The 18285-nt window shown below is 42.5% G+C and overlaps 1 protein-coding gene across 1 annotated transcript in view; it reads left to right on the forward strand.

Moving 5' to 3' along the window:
* The first annotated feature begins 203 nt into the window (after window positions 1-203).
* Window positions 204-18285, forward strand: part of LOC139534873 (NALCN channel auxiliary factor 2-like) — a 43461-nt gene continuing 25379 nt past the window's right edge. The window contains exon 1 of the mRNA XM_071334385.1: window positions 204-1366. Within this exon, the coding sequence (XP_071190486.1) occupies window positions 647-1366 (720 nt within the window). The 5' untranslated portion in view covers window positions 204-646. The remainder of the gene's footprint in view (window positions 1367-18285) is intronic.

Consider the following 18285-nt stretch of genomic DNA (forward strand, 5'->3'; position numbering starts at 1 on the left):
CTAAGAAGCTATTTTTGTTTATTTTTTACCATTTTAAAAACAATCACAGTAAGGCACTTAATTGTTACCCAGAAAGTATTTTCTATTGAGATAAAAACGGCTGCATTGGACCTTTAATGGGAATGTGAGAGGAGATGTGGAACCACAGGGGCGACCAATAGCGCAGGCGCTCCACCCCCTTCAATTAAATAATCTGAAGGTTTTCTGTGCTAAACCGAAGATGGCGACACATTAAACTAGACTGTCAAACGGAAGGAGAAAATGAGAGGCAAATGTCGCTTTTTGCACTAAAAACGGAAGAAAATATAAGACTTGTCATGTTTGAGAATGGCAGATCTAGAGTAAAGATTTCGTTTTTGTACGTGCTATGCTTTTCTTGTGTGATGCTGCACCGGTGCTGGGGGTGTCGGTAGGATTTCACAACATGTTACAATTTTGGGTGTATAGGAAATATTATGCCGGACGTTATCTATTTGCAATGGATTAGACTCCGGGGTTTGGAGCTGGATTGATTTCTTGACACAACAACTTGGGAAAAAAATGCTTCCCATCACCATGTTGCAAACGAGGTAGGTGACATTGTTTGGGGGATATATTGCAAAGGTGAAAAAGCCATCTGAGATCGCTTTTGTCTACCCCCAAAAATATGATCAGGGGTGCTTGGATCTTTCGAAGGGAAGATGACGCCGTGTTAAAAATATGTTGTGCACCCAAACAAAACGACAAACCCTGCGCCGATTCCGAGAGGGTACAGAAATGGCGAATGTCTTTGGCATCCCTATTATTTTTCACTGTCCTTCTCTCTAATCACCTCTGGCTGTGTGCTGGAGTTAAACTGAGATCCAAGGATAGGAACAACCGCAAAACCTGGATCAACGCGACTGACGGGGTCCATCCGGCTCTAAATGAGGGGGAAAGTGGTATTTTTCTAAGCAATTTGACCAAATCCGCTGCTCCAGGTCCTCATTGCACTGATGCTCAAAGCCACCACACTCACCTGGAGTCAGCCTGCACCACATTGTATCGGCAAAAAAATGGCTTTGGGTCCTCAACTCCATCAACGTTCTCGTCACAGATGTTACTTGATTATTTTAGGAATTTTAGCCTCTCTTTTTGTGATTCTTACTCCATTTCCGATTTACTGTTGGGGATGTCAAGCCCAGACAGTTTAAATTGCAGTCTTCAGAACATGGTTTTGGATTTGTTTAGCAGTGGTGGGGATGATGAGGATGTCTGCAGCATCTGTATCCAGGCTTACATGAGGCTGGACCAACACGCTCAGGAAAAATATGAAGAGTTTGACTTCTTCTTTCTCAAGTATTTATCAGAGGATTATTCTGTCCGATCCCACACAGAGGACTGTAAGGTAAGATCAATTTGTGCTTCCTGTCATAGGCTACACCTGTTCTCCAGGTGTGCATGTTCCCTCATAATGGCAGTTTATTTTCAGCAGGGGACCAGTAGGCTACTCTCTTAGAAAAAAGGGTTATTTGGCTGTCCCCATAGGACAACCCTTTTTGGTTCCAGGTAGAACTCTTGGATTCCATGTAGAACCCTTTGTGTAAAGGGTTCTACATGGAACTCAAAAGGGTTCTTCAATTCTTCAAAGGGTTCTCCTATGGGGACAGCCGAAGAACCCTTTTAGGTTCTAGATGGCACCTCTTTTTTCTCTAAGAGTGTATGGCTGGTAAAAGCTCCTAAGTCTCCATTGGCATGTGTAGGCTACACACAATAATGTTTTGACAACACATTTACACACACATATTTAAGTGACTAAATTATTACATAGATAATGTACACAATACCTCTTCTTATGAATGTTTGCCATTTTGAAACAATGAATGTGCTGCATGAATAATGTGACTATTCACACTGAGTTGATGAATAGGCTAGTATGCATTCTGAATAAGTGGTTCATGGTTGCGTAAGACTCCCACAAACATCTACCTATAGCAGATGTTTCCTTGTGCTTCTATAACAAAAAACATGTTAATAGTGTTTTGTTTTTCATGCCACTTGTCAGCTCTGGCGTCTTGCCACCTGTGTGTTGAGCTCTGATGTCACCCCTCTGTGCCCTCTCCGGGTTGCCTGAGTGGTCTGGCAGAGCCTTTGATGTTCCACTACCTTGCAGCACAGGGCTATCTGTGGTGAGGGGTATTTATGAGTTATTATGGACCACAGGGCTGTCTGTGGTGAGGGCTATTTGAGTCATTATGGACCACAGTCAGACTCTTTGACCTGGTTGGTATTGATAGGGCCATGATAGCCTACACTGTTATTATTTTTTAAATAATCTCAAATCCTATTAATTTACAGTAAGTCTGGCAGCACAGGTGCCAGAAATAGACTGTAAAACTACAGACTAAAAATTTACATAAATAATCTGTATAAAAACGGTGATTACTTTCCATCAAATAAAGTATATTACTGCAATTTTACGACATTAACTCCTATTTTTACCTGTAATCTTTTTTTAGCTGGCATTGGTTGTGAAAATAAAGAATTGGCCAGCTAAAAAGAATAAAGAACTCCTTAATTGATGACAAATTATAGTTAGAACACAGATTATAATCATAAAATCACAAAAAACTGCTCTCAATTTATCAGTTGTGAAAATAGAGAATTAGACAACTTAAACCCAGAAATGACTCCTGAATTGATGCCAAAATATAGCTAGAACACAGAATTGTCATATTACTTAAACCTACTTTCAATATAACTGGTATCAGTTGTGAAAAATAGAATTGGTCAGCTAAAAAACTTAAATAATTCCTTAACTGATGCCAAAGTTACACAAAAACACAATTGTCATATTACAAAAACCTACTCTTGATTTAACTGGCATCAGTTGTGAAAATTGAGTATTGGTCAGCTAAAAAACAGACGACTCCTTAATTGATTACAAAAACCTTACTCTCAATATAACTATTATTGGTTGTGAAAATAAAGAATTCTCCAGCAAAAAAACAATAAGACATTACACAGGGATTTCCTTATATATTTATATATATCTTACGTATATTACGTTATTCAATACACGTTCAAACCTTAACCTGTGTGTGTGCAGTGGCATGGTAAAGGGGTAAAGGGAAGGGTGTGTTAAGAGGGGTATCAGGTAATCTCAGTGTACAAACATTTCTAGAACTATACACTTGATAGTTACTGTGTCAAACATAGGAAATTCAATTAAAGGTTGTTTATTTTTTATTTTATTTTTTAAAATATAATTTTTTTAACATTTTGGTTATGAAATGTAGGTCACGTTATTATTCTGTCATCCTAACCCACAACTATATGGGGGGAGATGTGTGTAGGACAAGGTATGTCGATCCAAGTGCAAAAACATTTCATGAACTCAAACTTTACATATATTGTGTCAAACATTCACTTAAAAGAAACTTACAACATGCTAATGTAAAAATATTCAGTTCTAACATTTTGGTCAAGTGTTTTTTTTATCATCTGCCTGTTTCTTGACTGTGTGCTGCAGTCGGTGGATTTAAGTGCCTGTGTGTGTGCGTGCAAGGCCACTCCCTCCATAGTCTGCAATGTTTGAGATCAGAGAAATCATTTTTGGATTGATTGCATGTCACTTTGAGTTCTTCTCCACTTTGGACCCCTTATCTGGGTTGATCTTGAATAGGCACCTGCGTTGGATGAAATAACAAATGCCATTCTATACTAGTGTGTCCGCCATTCTTAAATCACTAGGAGTGGTCCTCTACCCCTTCAGATACAAAAATTAGATTTGTTGACTAACATGGATTTTTGCAGGTACATTTGTATCTAATTAAAGGGGCTACATGTAGGATGTTTGCAATGTAATATTAGAAAATGTCTGATAGTTATTTTTTCACCAGAAAGTATATTGGGTGCATAGAAAGTGTATCCTGAAATGCTACATTTCTGTTGGCCAACAAGGGACTTGTGTGGTTCTGTTTTGAAATTGAAAGTTGTAGTTAACAGTAAGGCATCCTAGATGACAACACCAGACTAGAGTTAGTTGTAACGTCTGCAAAGAAAGTAATGTCTATTGCAATAGGTGCGCAATATAATGTTACACGCCACTTTCCCAAGTGCTACAAAGAAATCCTGGGAGAACTATACAGTCAGTCACTTCAAATGAAATTGTAGTGGGTAATAAGGGATTAATTTATACCTCTGCGGGAACTCCAATGTTGCTGCCAGATCAGAGGGGTAATTTATGTTAAAGCGATAATATGCCACAAACGTCATTACCAGGGCATCATTGAAAGTAAGAATGCCATTCAGGACGATCTGGTCCACAGAAACCATGAAGTTTCCAGCAGTCAGAGGAGAACTCCCTATGGTAATAACAGACAAGGGATGAAATGTTTTACCACTATCTTCCATTCAAACTCTCTCTGTCATTACCTCCTGCAACCTCACCCACTTCATCTCCCTCTTTTTTTTGTTCCTGCTCCATCCCTCTCCCTCAAACTCCCATTCCATCTCCCTCACACACACCCACACAGGTCTGACACATTGTTACCCAAGCAAAAAAAGCTGTATACTTGTATTATTTTGGAACCACTTAAGTTGTACATTAGAACACTATATAGTATTCAAATAGTAATAAGCAGAGATGGGAAGAGTTTAAAAAAACAAGCTCTGATGCCCAGTACAGTTTTCAAAGAGTTACCAATTCAATGCAGTAAGCCAGAAGCTTGTTGTCAAAGTTACAACACCATGTGCCTAATGATGTTCGTCGCTTCGATACCTCACAACACCCTGACAGGAGTCTGACTCCTCTCCTCCTATTCATAAGTATAGCTTCTGTTAAGTCTCTTTTTTGTTCCTTAGAGTGCATATTGGTTTACTGTTTATTTTATTTCCCTTAATGGTCAGAGAAGTTGACTTGTTTATTTAATTGAAAACACTATAAATTGCCCTTGGTTCTTTTTGTCTCGTTCCTTTTCCACTTGTCCTGCTTTATTGTTATGCAGGACCGGTCACAATACTTTTAATACAAGATTACAAATACCATTTTGGTACACTTAATAAGCTATTAGTTTTAAATTAGGAATATATTTTAAGTGTATTAAAATCCTATTTCCAATCCTGTATTATAAGTATACTAAAATATAAAATAAATAGGTTTATATAATGATTACTTTTAATACTATTCAGTGTACTAAAGTAGAACTTGTGGTTCCAAAATAATACACTGTAGGAAAACTGCTGATTTTAACTTGGGTATGTAAAGTGAAAATGCAGAAAATGTCTTGCCACAAACAACAATGCATGGTGTGCTTGGCAGCTTTGCACAGTCAATTTCTGATGGAAGGCAAGTTTCATCAACGTTGAGGAACATCTTGTTCTCTTCTTCATTTAACGAAGTTAAGTAGCAGCAAAACAGACCCAGGTAGGTTGGCTTCTGGCTTCTCTTTGACAGTTTCTGTACCTGACAGTGTCTTGGCAATCTTGCTCCCCCACTCACGAGGGAGAGATTTGAAGTAGGACACAATTCTCCCACATTTGCTCGCCATGGCTTTCTCATGCTCTTCATTGAGTTCAACACCAGTAAGTTCTCTAAAATGAGTCTTGATTACCAGGGGTCTCGTGTAGATATGGCCATTCTTTGGCAATGTCAGAGGTCTCCTTACCACAAATGATGTCTTTCCTCAGGGAGTAGAAGGTTGCTGCCATTTTCTTTTTAATACTTGTCTTTGCTTCTGTTTTTGTACATCTTCTTTAGTTCTTCTTGTGTGTGCTTCATTGGCTGGTAGACGTCCTGGTCGCCAGTTGATACAGCTGTAAGAATCCAGGCATATCCTCTTGGATGGTGGATCCTCAGACTCACTTGACTGTCTTCTTTGGGAAAGGGGGGGTTCCCTCGCTTCAAGTTATCAACTTGGCTCTGCAGCTGCTTAGTGAGGGAGTTGTGTCCACTACCAACAATTTCACCTTCAATAACATCTTGGAATGCCTTACACGAAACCCAAACCGCTGCGCGCGTGCGCCATCGTGCGCTATCGTGCATACATTTATTTTGCCCCGCCCACACCAAATGCGATCACGACACACAGGTTAAAATATCAAAACAAACTCTGAACCAATGACATTAATTTGGGGACAGGTCGAAAATCATTAAACATGTATGGCAATTTAGCAAGTTAGCTTGCACTTGCTAGCTAACGTTAATTTGTCCTATTTAGCTAGCCTGCTGTTGCTAGCTAATTTGTCCTGGGATATAAACATTGAGTTGTTATTTTACCTGAAATGCACAAGGACCTCTACTCCAACAATTAATCCACACATAAAACGGCCAACCGACTCGTTTCTAGTCATCTCTCCTCTTTCCAGGCCTTTTCATCATTTAACTTATATGGTGATCGCATCTAAACTTTCATTGTATTACCACGACTACCGGCAAAACAGTTCGTCTTTCAATCACCCACGTCGGTATAACCAATGAGGAGATGGCACATGGGTACCTGCTTCTATTAACCAATGAGGAGATGGGAGAGGCAGGACTTGCAGCGCGATCTGCGTCAGAAATCGGAACCCTCGCAAGCAGTGTGGGTGCAATAATTGAATAACATGGATTTCTACATTTATTTTGCGACGCACGCGACATGTCCGGTCTGGTCACCATGTTAGGATACGTCAGCACCATCTTTCTGGCTACTTCACTCAAAATGCTTCTTTCCTGGCATTGGACAAACTGTAAGGATTTCATCTACAATCAGGTGAATAACTTTGTCTCTCCCTTCCAGTTGGACCCTCCTTGTTCTCCAGCTTTCTTGTAACCTCAGATGGCATTCGATTCCAAGGAATTACAAAACTGAAGTGCCAGTTATTGTTCACTGCTTTCCGTCTACTGGGCCTGGAGCATGCGGTTGAACTAGCCAGTGGTGAGCTTGTGCTTTCAGTGTTGTATCTACACTGTCAAGGTGTACAAGAAACACATTTGGGGTTCTCTTAACTCCACATTTTACTCCCTGACACCACATACATTATCATCACTGAGTTTCTAATCCAAACTTAACTCCCATTGTAACATATACATCTTGTTATCAATTGTCTGCTTTTTAAATTATATGATTATGACAACTTTTTATAAAAGCAATAAAACTACATTTGACCCATGAATAGGAGGGCTACACTAGGCTTAATCAGAGTCTGAGAAACTGAGCCTACACCGTTCTAATGTCTGTGTAGATTGAAATCATTGGTAGTATAGCTCAAAGCTTTCCAAAAGTTATGATTTGAATTAGACATATTACCTGACTTGACACCCACCTTAAATACTTTATTGTCAATCATATCGTTATACATAGAGCCCATTTTTTAGGTTTTGGGTGTATATGCATTTTTTTTTTTTTTTAAGTAAATGTATAACCAGTTTAGCATTTTTTTATGTACTTATGTATAGCAAAGGAACAATCCTTGCTGCGGGGTGTTTGGGGGCTACCAGACACACTTCTGGGTGCTGGATCATCCTTTCAGTACTATCCTTTTCACCTTGGATAAAAAATAAGAGGTTGGGAATCAGGCCGTGTACCATGTTCTAATTTTCGCACCATGCTTAACACATTTTACATAGTGACAATACCATGTTTTAATGACCGTTATCATGAGTTTTCTAAGTAACAAACTGATACTTACATGTAGCGTTCACTTGGGCTATCTGCTTCCTTGCGTCTACTGGCCTCAGGACATGGAGAAGATCTGCCTCCTGGACATACTTCATGTCTTCCAGCTCTTCCACACCCAATGTATTAAGAGAATCCAGCACTGACTGATGTCACACATCAATAAGATCTACACCGAACAGACTTTCAGCATCATCATGAGAACTCACTGAATGAATGGAATAATTGGACACATGCGCAGCTGCAGCATACCTATGCTGCCTTGAAATGTGGGAGGTAAAATAGGATCTTAATGTGAAGGCTTTGCCACAGTCTCTGAATGGGCATTTGACCTTTTCTCTTTTTGAAACGTGACCTTAGATGAGCAAAAAGATTATTCAGCTCAAGGCATTGTTTCTGACAATGACGAGTTTCACATGTAAACGGCCCTTGCGTCTTGTCACATTGTGATACAGCAGACTATGATGATGACGACACATATGACTTTTAAAAGGATAATATATTTTCTAAACTGACATTTGCAGCTAACCATGCAGCATACATATTTGCCATTTGCTTTATGTCGGTGTAATGACTGATGAACCACAAGATCGTAACGTTTTAACTGTGAGGCCACAGGAACGACGTGCCAATTTGGGAAAACCTGACATTTTCCCAATTTCTCTATATTTAACTTAAAAAGTAGTTTGTAGATTTTAATCTAGGTTCCAATTAACTACTGACGTATATATTTCTGATTTGCTTGATTAGAATGACAATGGACTTCAAAGGGGGACAAGAGTGATTATTTCTTTGTACTTCCATGCTAAGCTACTCAGTTTGCTAAACTAGCTATGAATATTACTTCAGTTTGAGGATTGCAGGGAATTTCCTCAATTCCAATTCAAGTAACTGTTGAGTGAGAAAAATATGTTATCAGATGGAATTGGCTTACAGCAAACTACCTAGCTAGCAAGATTAGCGCGCGCTGGCTAGGTTATGAAATGCAACTAGCAATCTAGCTAAATAGCTGAATGTCAATGCATCAATATTCATAATTAAAACTTTAACGATCATATTTTACAAAAAAAAATGTTTTGCTGGCTTGCTGCTAGCTAGCCAAGGTCTGGTTGGTAGCTAGCGCCTCGGGTAGTATTAGCTAGCTATCTTGCTAATGTGTGAGCAGCCAACTACACACTCCACGATATTAGCTAGCAAATATAACACAAAGTTAATGAGCTGCACATCTAGCAATTTCGTCAACTATTTAAACTTTATGTTAAACAATTAAGCAAACGTTTGGTGATAGTGCTTGCCTTGGGATGATGGATATCCGCTCTCCTAGCAAAGCATGTGCCAAGCTGCTGTATTCAATTGGTGCCAGTTGTGTGCGCGGGCGTTTGAATGACGCCTCCAACGTGTTTCTGATTCATTTGACAAATGGAAAAATGCGATGTGAAATATTGACTAGTCTTTAATTACACTAACCTTTTTAATAGTTCCGAAGAGTGATGTAGAGGATGGTGACTTTGAAATAGTGGAGGAAGTGTCTGATATTGGAGAGAATGTTGGATCATAGTGAATGATCATAATGAATCATACTCAGATGAGGACAAAATTGCATGATATTAATATAAGAAAATCACAATATCGCATGGTCTTCTACCTGAGAGTCATGGTAGAATGCAGTCTACCTACATTACATAACATGTAAGCACAATCTCACACTAGTAAAAGTAGGCAACTCTGTATGGTCACTTTGATGGCAATAAACCTTAAATACTTAACGTAAATAGTTTTAAGTATTCTAGTTTCGTACTGAAGCATAAATGCAATACAACCATCTGCTAGGTCTGCCTACTGGCTAGGTAGCTAGTAAGCAGTTGACAATCTAGCTAGCTACTGGTTAAAGGGGCCACAGAAGGGCAAATGGGAAAGGGGGTGTTGAAACTGGTCAGAACCAGGCTACCATAGGCTAAATCAAAACTTTGATTATGATGTTCCAGTCTACTATGCCCACACAACCTAGCTAGCTAACTAAAGCAGTTGAGTTTAGCCAAAGTCTTGGCTATATGAATGCAAACCAACTCGTGTAAGTATATTGTCATTAGTTTGCTTGTTAGTCTACCTTGCTAACTAGTGGTTTACCGGTAGCCTACCTAGTCTCAAAACAACTAGGTAGATGCGCCCCTCAAGTGTTCCACAAATCCTAGCTAACTATTCAAAGCAGTTATGAGGACATAATCTACCTCCATTGTAAATGTCAGTAGGAATGCAAACCAGCTAGCTGGATCAAGGCAAAAGCAGGATGGAACTGAGACTACTGTACATATTCACAGCTTTTTTTTGTGAACAGTCAGTATCTGTTAAATGATATGTATTCACTTTCATTGAGGTATTGTAAATACTCATCATTTTACAGTTCATGTTTAATGTAGTGATCAATATCAGCTCAATCAGATGACAGCATTCTTTTTACATTCTCTTGCATAGTTTTATAAACATCAAATCTTTTTTTTACTATAATTCTGCATTTAGAATGTAAAACCTAAAGTAAATATCCATAAAACAATGGTAAATGTAGTTATTTCTTTATTACTGTATTTCTACAGATTATTGTTGTGAAAAGGGTATGCATGTCTGTAAAAATATAGGAAGTTTAATATATTTTGCATTTACTGACATTTCATATTATTCTACACAACGAGAGTTAAATAAGTTTATCCCTGTAATTTCACAGTATTCTACCATTATTCATAAATATAGAAAAAACATGTAGAAATGAACAGTTAAGTATTGTAAAAAAATAAAAAAAAATAAAAAAATAATAATGTTTTTTACAGTGTAGGTGCTGCCCAGGACTCTAATGAGCGCTACAGCAACCAGGTATTTCTTAGGCTTTGAAACTACTGTTTCAGGGTGGCACAAGTGGAGAGAGAAGGTGAGACACTGCACCGTATTGACAGCTGTAGGTTTAAGAACAGCCCTCATGATCAGAAAGAGTGCTTCCAGCAAACCGAGGATGTACGCTACATAGAGCAAAGGTAATGTTTTCTGATGGTTGTCATAATGTTCTGACCTAATGGCATGAATGTTCTAAAAACGGGGTAGCCCTGCATTCCATGCAGGAAAAACACAAGCAGGAAGGCCACAGGAGCACATCAACCTTTTCTTGCTGTCTAACTATAAGTTGCAAAGTAACAACTTCATGTAATGTAATCTTGTTATCAAATTAAAATGTTAGAAGTTATCTTACTTAATCTCTATTTAATTACAACCTCAATCTTGATGAATTGAAAATGTAAAATTGACCCCACACATACACTTAATGTGCATATTTCTGCATACACACAAGGTGCTAATAATTGGTTACCAGGTGCTGCGTAACTGCTCAGAGGTCAGCCTTAGTGACTGTCTCAGGCATGACATACTTCTCAGTTTACATATTTTTATTTAACTAGGCAAGTCAGTTAAGAACATATTCTGGGTTAACTGCCTTGTTCAGGGGCAGAAAGACAGATTTTTACCTTGGCAGCTCGGGGATTCGATCTAGCAACCTTTCGGTTACTGGCCCAAAGCTCTAACCACTAGGCCATTGCCTCCCTTACAAAAAAAACAAACATGGAAAACGGCGGATGTGCATTCGGAACGTATTCAGGCCCCTTGACCTTTTCCACATTTTGTTACGTTACAACCTTATTCTAAAATGGATTAAATGTTTTCCTCATCAATCTACTGTACACACAATACTCCATAATGACAAGGTGAAAACAGGTAGGTGGAATTGTTTTACAAATGTATAAAAAAATTAAAACATCAATACCTTATGTAAATAAGTATTCAGACCCTTTGCTATGAGCCTCAACTGAGCTTCGTTGCATCTGATTTCCATTGCTCATCCTTGAGATGTTTCCACAACTTCACTGGAGTCCACCTGTGGTAAATTCAATTCATTGGACATGATTAGGAAAGGCACACACCTGTCTATATAAGGTCTCACAGTTGACAGTGCATGTCTGAGCAAAAACCAAGCCATGAGAAAGAAGAAATTGTCCGTAGAGCTCTGAGACTGGATTGTGTCGAGGCACAGATCTGGAGAAGGGTACCAAACAATTTTTGCAGCCTTGAAGGTCCCCAAGAACACAGTGGCCTCATCATTCTTAAATGGAAGAAGTTTGGATCCACCACGACTCTTACTAGAGCTGACTGCCAGGCCAAACTGAGCAAACGGGGGAGAAGGGCAGTGGTCAGGCAGGTGACCAAGAACCTGATGATCACCATGACAGAGTTCCTGTGGAGATGAGAGAACCTTCCAGAAAGACAATCATCTCGACAGCACTCTACCAATCAGGCCTTTATGGTAGACTGGCCAGACGGAAGCCACTCCACAGTAAAATGCACATGACAGCCATCTTGGAGTTTGCATACTTTGCACATCTAGCAATTGCGGGGGGGGTGGGACTTTTGAAAACATTTTAGAATAAGGCTGTATCGTAACAAAATGTGGAAAAAGTTAAAGGGTCTGAATACTTTCCGAATGCACTGTATACCCTTAGTCTCTACGGACAAAGCCATAAGACTGCTGAACAATTCATTAAATGGCCACCCAGACTATTTACATTGACCCCCCCCCCCCCATTGTTTTTACACTGTACACTGCTGCTACTCACTGCTTATTATCTATGCATAGGCACTTTACCCCTACCCACATGTACAAATTACCTCGACTAACAGGTACCCATGCACATTGACTCGGTACCGGTACCCCCTGTATATAGCCTTGTTGTTATGTAATTTTCTTGTTACTTTCTGATAAAAATTTTTTACTTGCATTTATTTAGTAAATATTCTCTATTTCTTTGACTGCATTGTTGGTTAAGGGCTTGTAAGTGAGCATTTCATGGTAAGGTCTACACCTGGCACATGTGACAAATAAAATTAAGATCATTACAGTAAAGTCAACAGAATAACACTATTTTAACATCACGTGAACTTGTAATTCTACATGTGAACTGTCACACCCTGATCTATTTCACTTGTCTTTGTGATTGTCTCCATCGCCCATCTTCCCCATTATCCCTTGTGTATTTATACCGGTGTTCTCTGTTCGTCTGTTGCCAGTTCGTCTTGTTTGTCAAGTCAACCAGCATTTTTGTTATCAGCTCCTGCTTTCCCCAGTCTCTTTTTCTCGCCCTCCTGGTTTTGACCCTTGCCTGTCCTCTGTCTGCTGACCTGTGCCTTTGCCCCACCTCTGGATTATTGACCTCTGCCAACCCTGAACCTGCCTGCCGCCAGGTACTGTTGCCCCGCCTCTGGTTTACTGACACCTGCCTACCTTTACCTGTCTTTTGCCTACTCCTTCTTGGATTATTAAACCATTGTTAATTCGACTGCATCTGGGTCTTACCTTTATACCTGTTTGTACGAACTGGCCATGACTGACCCAGCAGACCCGGGCCAGCTGCGCAACGCCATCTCCTCCCAAGGAGCCTCCATTGGTAGGAACGAGGAATTGCTTCGTGGTCTTAGAGGGGGGTCCAAATGTTGGCTGAGCGCCATGACCGGGTGTTGTACATGCTGCTGGAGCAATTCTGCAGGGTATCTGGGGGGTAGCCTGCCACGGTGGTAAACCCACCGCCCCTCAGTAACTCGGCGGTTAGCCCCGTTTACCTCCCCCAGAACGCTTTAATGGAGAGCTGTTTGTGCCCTTAATTTCGTGCTCCAGCCCTGGTCCTTCCCCTCGGATCACTCCAAAATAGCCTACCTCATCACGATGTCTGGGAGGGCTCTCACCTGGGCTACCGCCGTTTGGGAACAACAGCCGGCCATGTACGTGAGTGAGGCCCCGTTCTCTGGGAGAGAAGCTGCCCGCAAGCTAATCCAGCTCCGGCAGGATGCCCGCAGGGTGGCCGACTATGCGGTGGATTTCCGCACGTTGGCAGCAGAGAGTACGTGCAACCAGGAAGCACTGTTCGAACATGTTCCTGCAAGGCATCTCGGAGGAGGTTAAGGACGAGCTTGCTGCTCTGGAGTTACCCACTGATCTTGACTCCCTCCTCGCTTTGACCATCCTCATCTATGGGCGACTGCGGGAACAACAGATGGAGAGGAAATTTGATTTCGCTCGCACGTCCAAGGATTCCACCTCGCCTCCGAGTCATCCCGGAAGTCCCTGACGGTGCAATTGCCGAGAGCACCCGAGGTTCCCCCGACCTTCCTCGAGAGTCACCGAAGATGGGCAAGGCACTGTTTCCCGAGCCTATGCAACTAGGCAGAGCTGGGCTGTCGCCAGCGGAACGGCAACACTGGATCAACACAAGGAGCTGTCTGTATTGTGGGACTTTTTGTGTCCTTTTTGTCCACCCCTTTTCATGTCATTCTGCTGTGGGGTAACCAGTCCAAATATCTCCGGGTCCTCATTGACTGGGGCTGATGAGAGCCTTATGGATGCCATGCCACACTGGCTTCTGAGCTGAACAGCCCCTATCCATTCCCATGGATGTTAGAGCACTGGACGGGCGCTCTATAGATCGGGTCACCCATAACACCACTCCCATCAACCTACGTGTGTAAGGGAATCACAGCGAGACCATTCAATTCCTGCTCATCAAGTTCCCCCAGATTCCCGTGGTTTTGGGATTCTCCTGGCTCCAGCGACATAATCCTCTCCTCAACAGGTCTACGGGTGCTATCATGGGCTGGAGTCAGTTCTGCCACACCCATTGTCTGAAGTTGGCGCAGCCTGCCCGGGGATGTCTTCCTGTGGGCTCGGAAGTTGCTCCGGACCTCTCCGCCATTCACACGGAGTACCAGGACCTCTGGAAGGTGTTCAGCAAGTTCCGGGCCACTTCCCTTCCACCGCACCGCTCTACGACTGCGGGATTGACCTTCTCCCTAGCACCACGCTTCCCTGGGACATCTGTACTCTGTCGGGACCAGAGACCAAGGCTATGGAGATCCGACAGGGGTCCGCAGTTCTCGTCCCGGTTCTGGAAGGCGTTCTACACACTCATTGGGTCGTCGGCCAGCCTGTCCTCCGAATTCCACCCCCAGTCCAATGGCCAGTCGGAGCGTGCTAACCAGGACTTAGAGACGACTCTTCGCTGCCTAGTCTCCGCCAACCGTACCACCTGGAGTCAGCAACTGGTATGGGTTGAGTATGTCCGCAACACCTTTCCTTGCTCTGCCACGGGTCTCTCGCCCTTCGAGTGTTCCTTGGGATATCACCCTCCGCTCTTCCACGAACAAGAGGAGGAAGTCAGTGATCCCTCCTGCACAGAAGTTCATCTGCCGCTGTTGCCGTACCTGGAAGAGAGCCCTGGCCACTCTGAAGACCACTTCCAGGTATAGGCGACAAGCAGATCGCCACCGGACCCCTGCTCCACACTATTGGCTCGGGCAGAGGGTATGGTTCTCCACCCGAAACCTGCCCTTCTGGGTGGAGTCCCGGAAACTTTCCCCCCGTTTCATCGGCCCGTTCCCCATCTCTAGAGTCATTAGCACCACTGCTGTTTGTCATTTGTTACCCCGTACCCTCCGTATTCACCCTACTTTCCATGTGTCTAGGATTAAGCCCGTGTCTCACAGCCCTTTGTCTTCTGTTTCCAGGCCCACCCCTCCCCGTGTCTTCGATGGCCATCTGGCATACACTGTGAGACGCTTCCTGAGTGTTCGACCACGGGGCAGGGGTTTCCAGTACCTGGTTGACTGGGAGGGTTATGGCCCGTAGGAGAGGTGCTGGGTCCCCGCTAGAGACATCCTGGACCCAGCCCTTATCGCTGACTTCCACCGCAGGCACCCCGGTCAACCAGGTATGCGCCCAGGTAGGACGCCAGGCGGCGCCCCGGGGGGGGTTACTGTCACACCCTGATCTGTTTCACTTGTCTTTGTGATTGTCTCCACCCCCTTCCAGGTGTCGCCCATCTTTCCCATTTATCCCCTGTGTATTTATGCCGGTGTTCTCTGTTCTTCTTGTTTGTCAAGTCAACCAGTGTTTTTGTTATCAGCTCCTGCTTTTCCCAGTCTCTTTTTCTCGCCCTCCTGGTTTTGACCCTTGCCTGTCCTCTGCCTGCCAACCTGTACCTTTAACCCACCTCTGGATTATTGACCTCTGCCTACCCTGAGCCTGCCTGCCGTCAGGTATCATTGCCCCACCTCTGGTTTACTGACCCCTGCCTGCCTTTACCCGTCTATTGCCTGCCCCTGTTGGATTATTAAATCATTGTTAATTCAACGTTGTCTGCATCTGGGTCTTATCTTCATACCTGATATGAACGTTAGATTTACACATGAGAAAGTGTTTAAGATTTGAAACAGCAAACTTCACATATGCAACTGCAATTCACATGTAAGGTGTGAAAACAAACATGTTATTCTTCTCACATGTGTAAAGGTGGTGTTAACATGTGAACCCTTATTCAAAAGGCACTCGCACATCTGAGTTATGTTTGTTGCAGGTGCATGGTAACAATTGAATAAGATGAGAAAAAATAAGAAACCTGCGCACAGAGCTTTTATGAATGCCTTGAGGCCGATTGGTAAGCTTAATAAAGAGCAGTGATACTAGCAAGAGCAGTGTTCGGGTTTCTTATTTTATCAACATGTGAACTCTAAAATTAGTGCATGTGAAAATATGGTTTCACATGAAATTTAAGCTCAGCATGTGGAAACAGCTATTTCACATGTGAAACTGCACATTTTAATCATGTTTTTTTGTTGTAAGAGCTGTGTGGCATAAATATCAAAAACAAGCAAGGCACCCTGTCTTCCTCTTAAACAAGACGGTCTTAAAAGGTTGTATCGAGGTCACCTTTTGTAGAGCACATCGGTTGCCCTCCGAGTGTGGCACACTCTCTCATTTTATTTTTAATGAGCGTCTAGTAGAAACGCCTGTCAGCTAAGGAAGCCTATCCAAACAGATCCCCCTCTCTTTCACTCGGCTGTACGATGGTGACACGTGTCCCCTCCCTGTTGTCCCTACTGACACCCTGTGTTATGGCAGATTTGCTATCCCAGACAAGTGGAGGCACCATGGGACTACAGAGTTCATGCTTTCTGACAGGGTGGCTAATTGGTTTGAGGGGTTTTAGCATGGATGTGGCCTCTAGCGCACCTAATTTATTATACCAAATCAACCTGTCCCAACAGTAGTCTCTGTAGTGCAGAAGCTAGAGGGGACAGCAACTTTCACTCAGCAGGCCTTCCATTCCATGTTTTCAAATCAGTCAAATGTTTTTCTCACAAATGTCCAAAATGCAGAAAAACAATGTGAAATAGAAAATAATTTGGTGTATTCCTGTATTAAAATAGCCTGGTTAGTAACAATTAATTTAATAAGACCAAAGGAAATACTTTAGGATTTGAGGGAATGTACACTGAACAAATGTATAAACGCAACACGTAAAGTGTTGGTCCCATGTTTCATGAGCTGAAATAAAGCCCCCCTAAAATGTTCCATACACACACAAATGTATTTCTCAAATGTTGTGCATAAATTTGTGTAAATCCCTGTTAGAGGTGTGACATATCAAGAAGCGGATTAAACAACATGTTCATTACACGGGTGCACCTTGTGCTGGGGACAATAAAAGGCCACTCTTAATTATGCCATAGATGTCTCAAGTTGATGGAGTGTGTAGTTTAAAAAAATTATAAATATAACCTTTAACTAGGCATGTCAGTTAAAAACAAATTCTTATTTACAATGACGGCCGACACCGGCCAAATCCGGACGACGCTGGGCCAATTGTGCGCCGCCCTATGCGACTCCCAATCACTGCCAATTGTGATACAGCCTGGCATGCTGACTGCAGGAATGTCCACCAGTGCCGTTGCCAGAGAATGTAATGATCATTTGTCTACCACTAGGCTACCTACTGGGGCGGCAGGTAGCCTAGTGGTTACAGCGTTGGACTAGTAACCAAACGGTTGCAAGATCGAATCCCCGAGCTGACAAGGTAAAAATCTGTCACTGCTCCTGAACAAGGCAGTTAAACCACTGTTCTTAGGCCGTCATTGAAAATAAGAATTTGTTCTTAACGGCCTTGCCTAGTTAAAGGTAAAAAAATAAAACGACTCCAATGTTGTTTTAGAGAATTTGGAAATGCGTCCAACCGGACTCACAACTGCAGACCACGTGTAACAACGCTAGCCCAGGACTTCCACATTCAGCTTCTTCACCTGCGGGATCGTCTGAGACCAGCCACCCGGACAGCTGATAAAGCTGTGGGTTTGCACAACCAAAGAATTTCTGCACAAACTGTCTCGAAGCTCATCTGCGTGCTCGTCTTCCTCCCCAGGGTCTTGATTTGACTGCAGGTCGGCATCGTAACTGACTTCAGTGGGCAAATGCTCACCTTCAATGGTCACTGGACAAGTGTGCTCTTCACAGATGAATCTCGGTTTCAGCTGTACCGTGTCATATCGCAAGGATCTGTACACATTTCCTAGAAGCTTGACATTTCCATGGCCTGTATACACCACCAGACATGTCACCCATTGAGCATGTTTGGGATGCTCTGGATCGATAGTGTATGATGGAGTGTTCCAGTTCCCGCCAATATCCAGCAACTTCGCACAGCCATTGAAGAGGAGTGGGCCAACATTCCACAGGCCACAATCAACAGCCTGGTCAACTCTCTCTCTAGATGTGTCGTACTGCACGAGGCAAATGTTGATCACACCAGAT

The sequence above is a fragment of the Salvelinus alpinus genome, chromosome 1 (assembly GCF_045679555.1).
Source record: "Salvelinus alpinus chromosome 1, SLU_Salpinus.1, whole genome shotgun sequence".
Taxonomy (NCBI): Eukaryota; Metazoa; Chordata; class Actinopteri; order Salmoniformes; family Salmonidae; genus Salvelinus; species Salvelinus alpinus.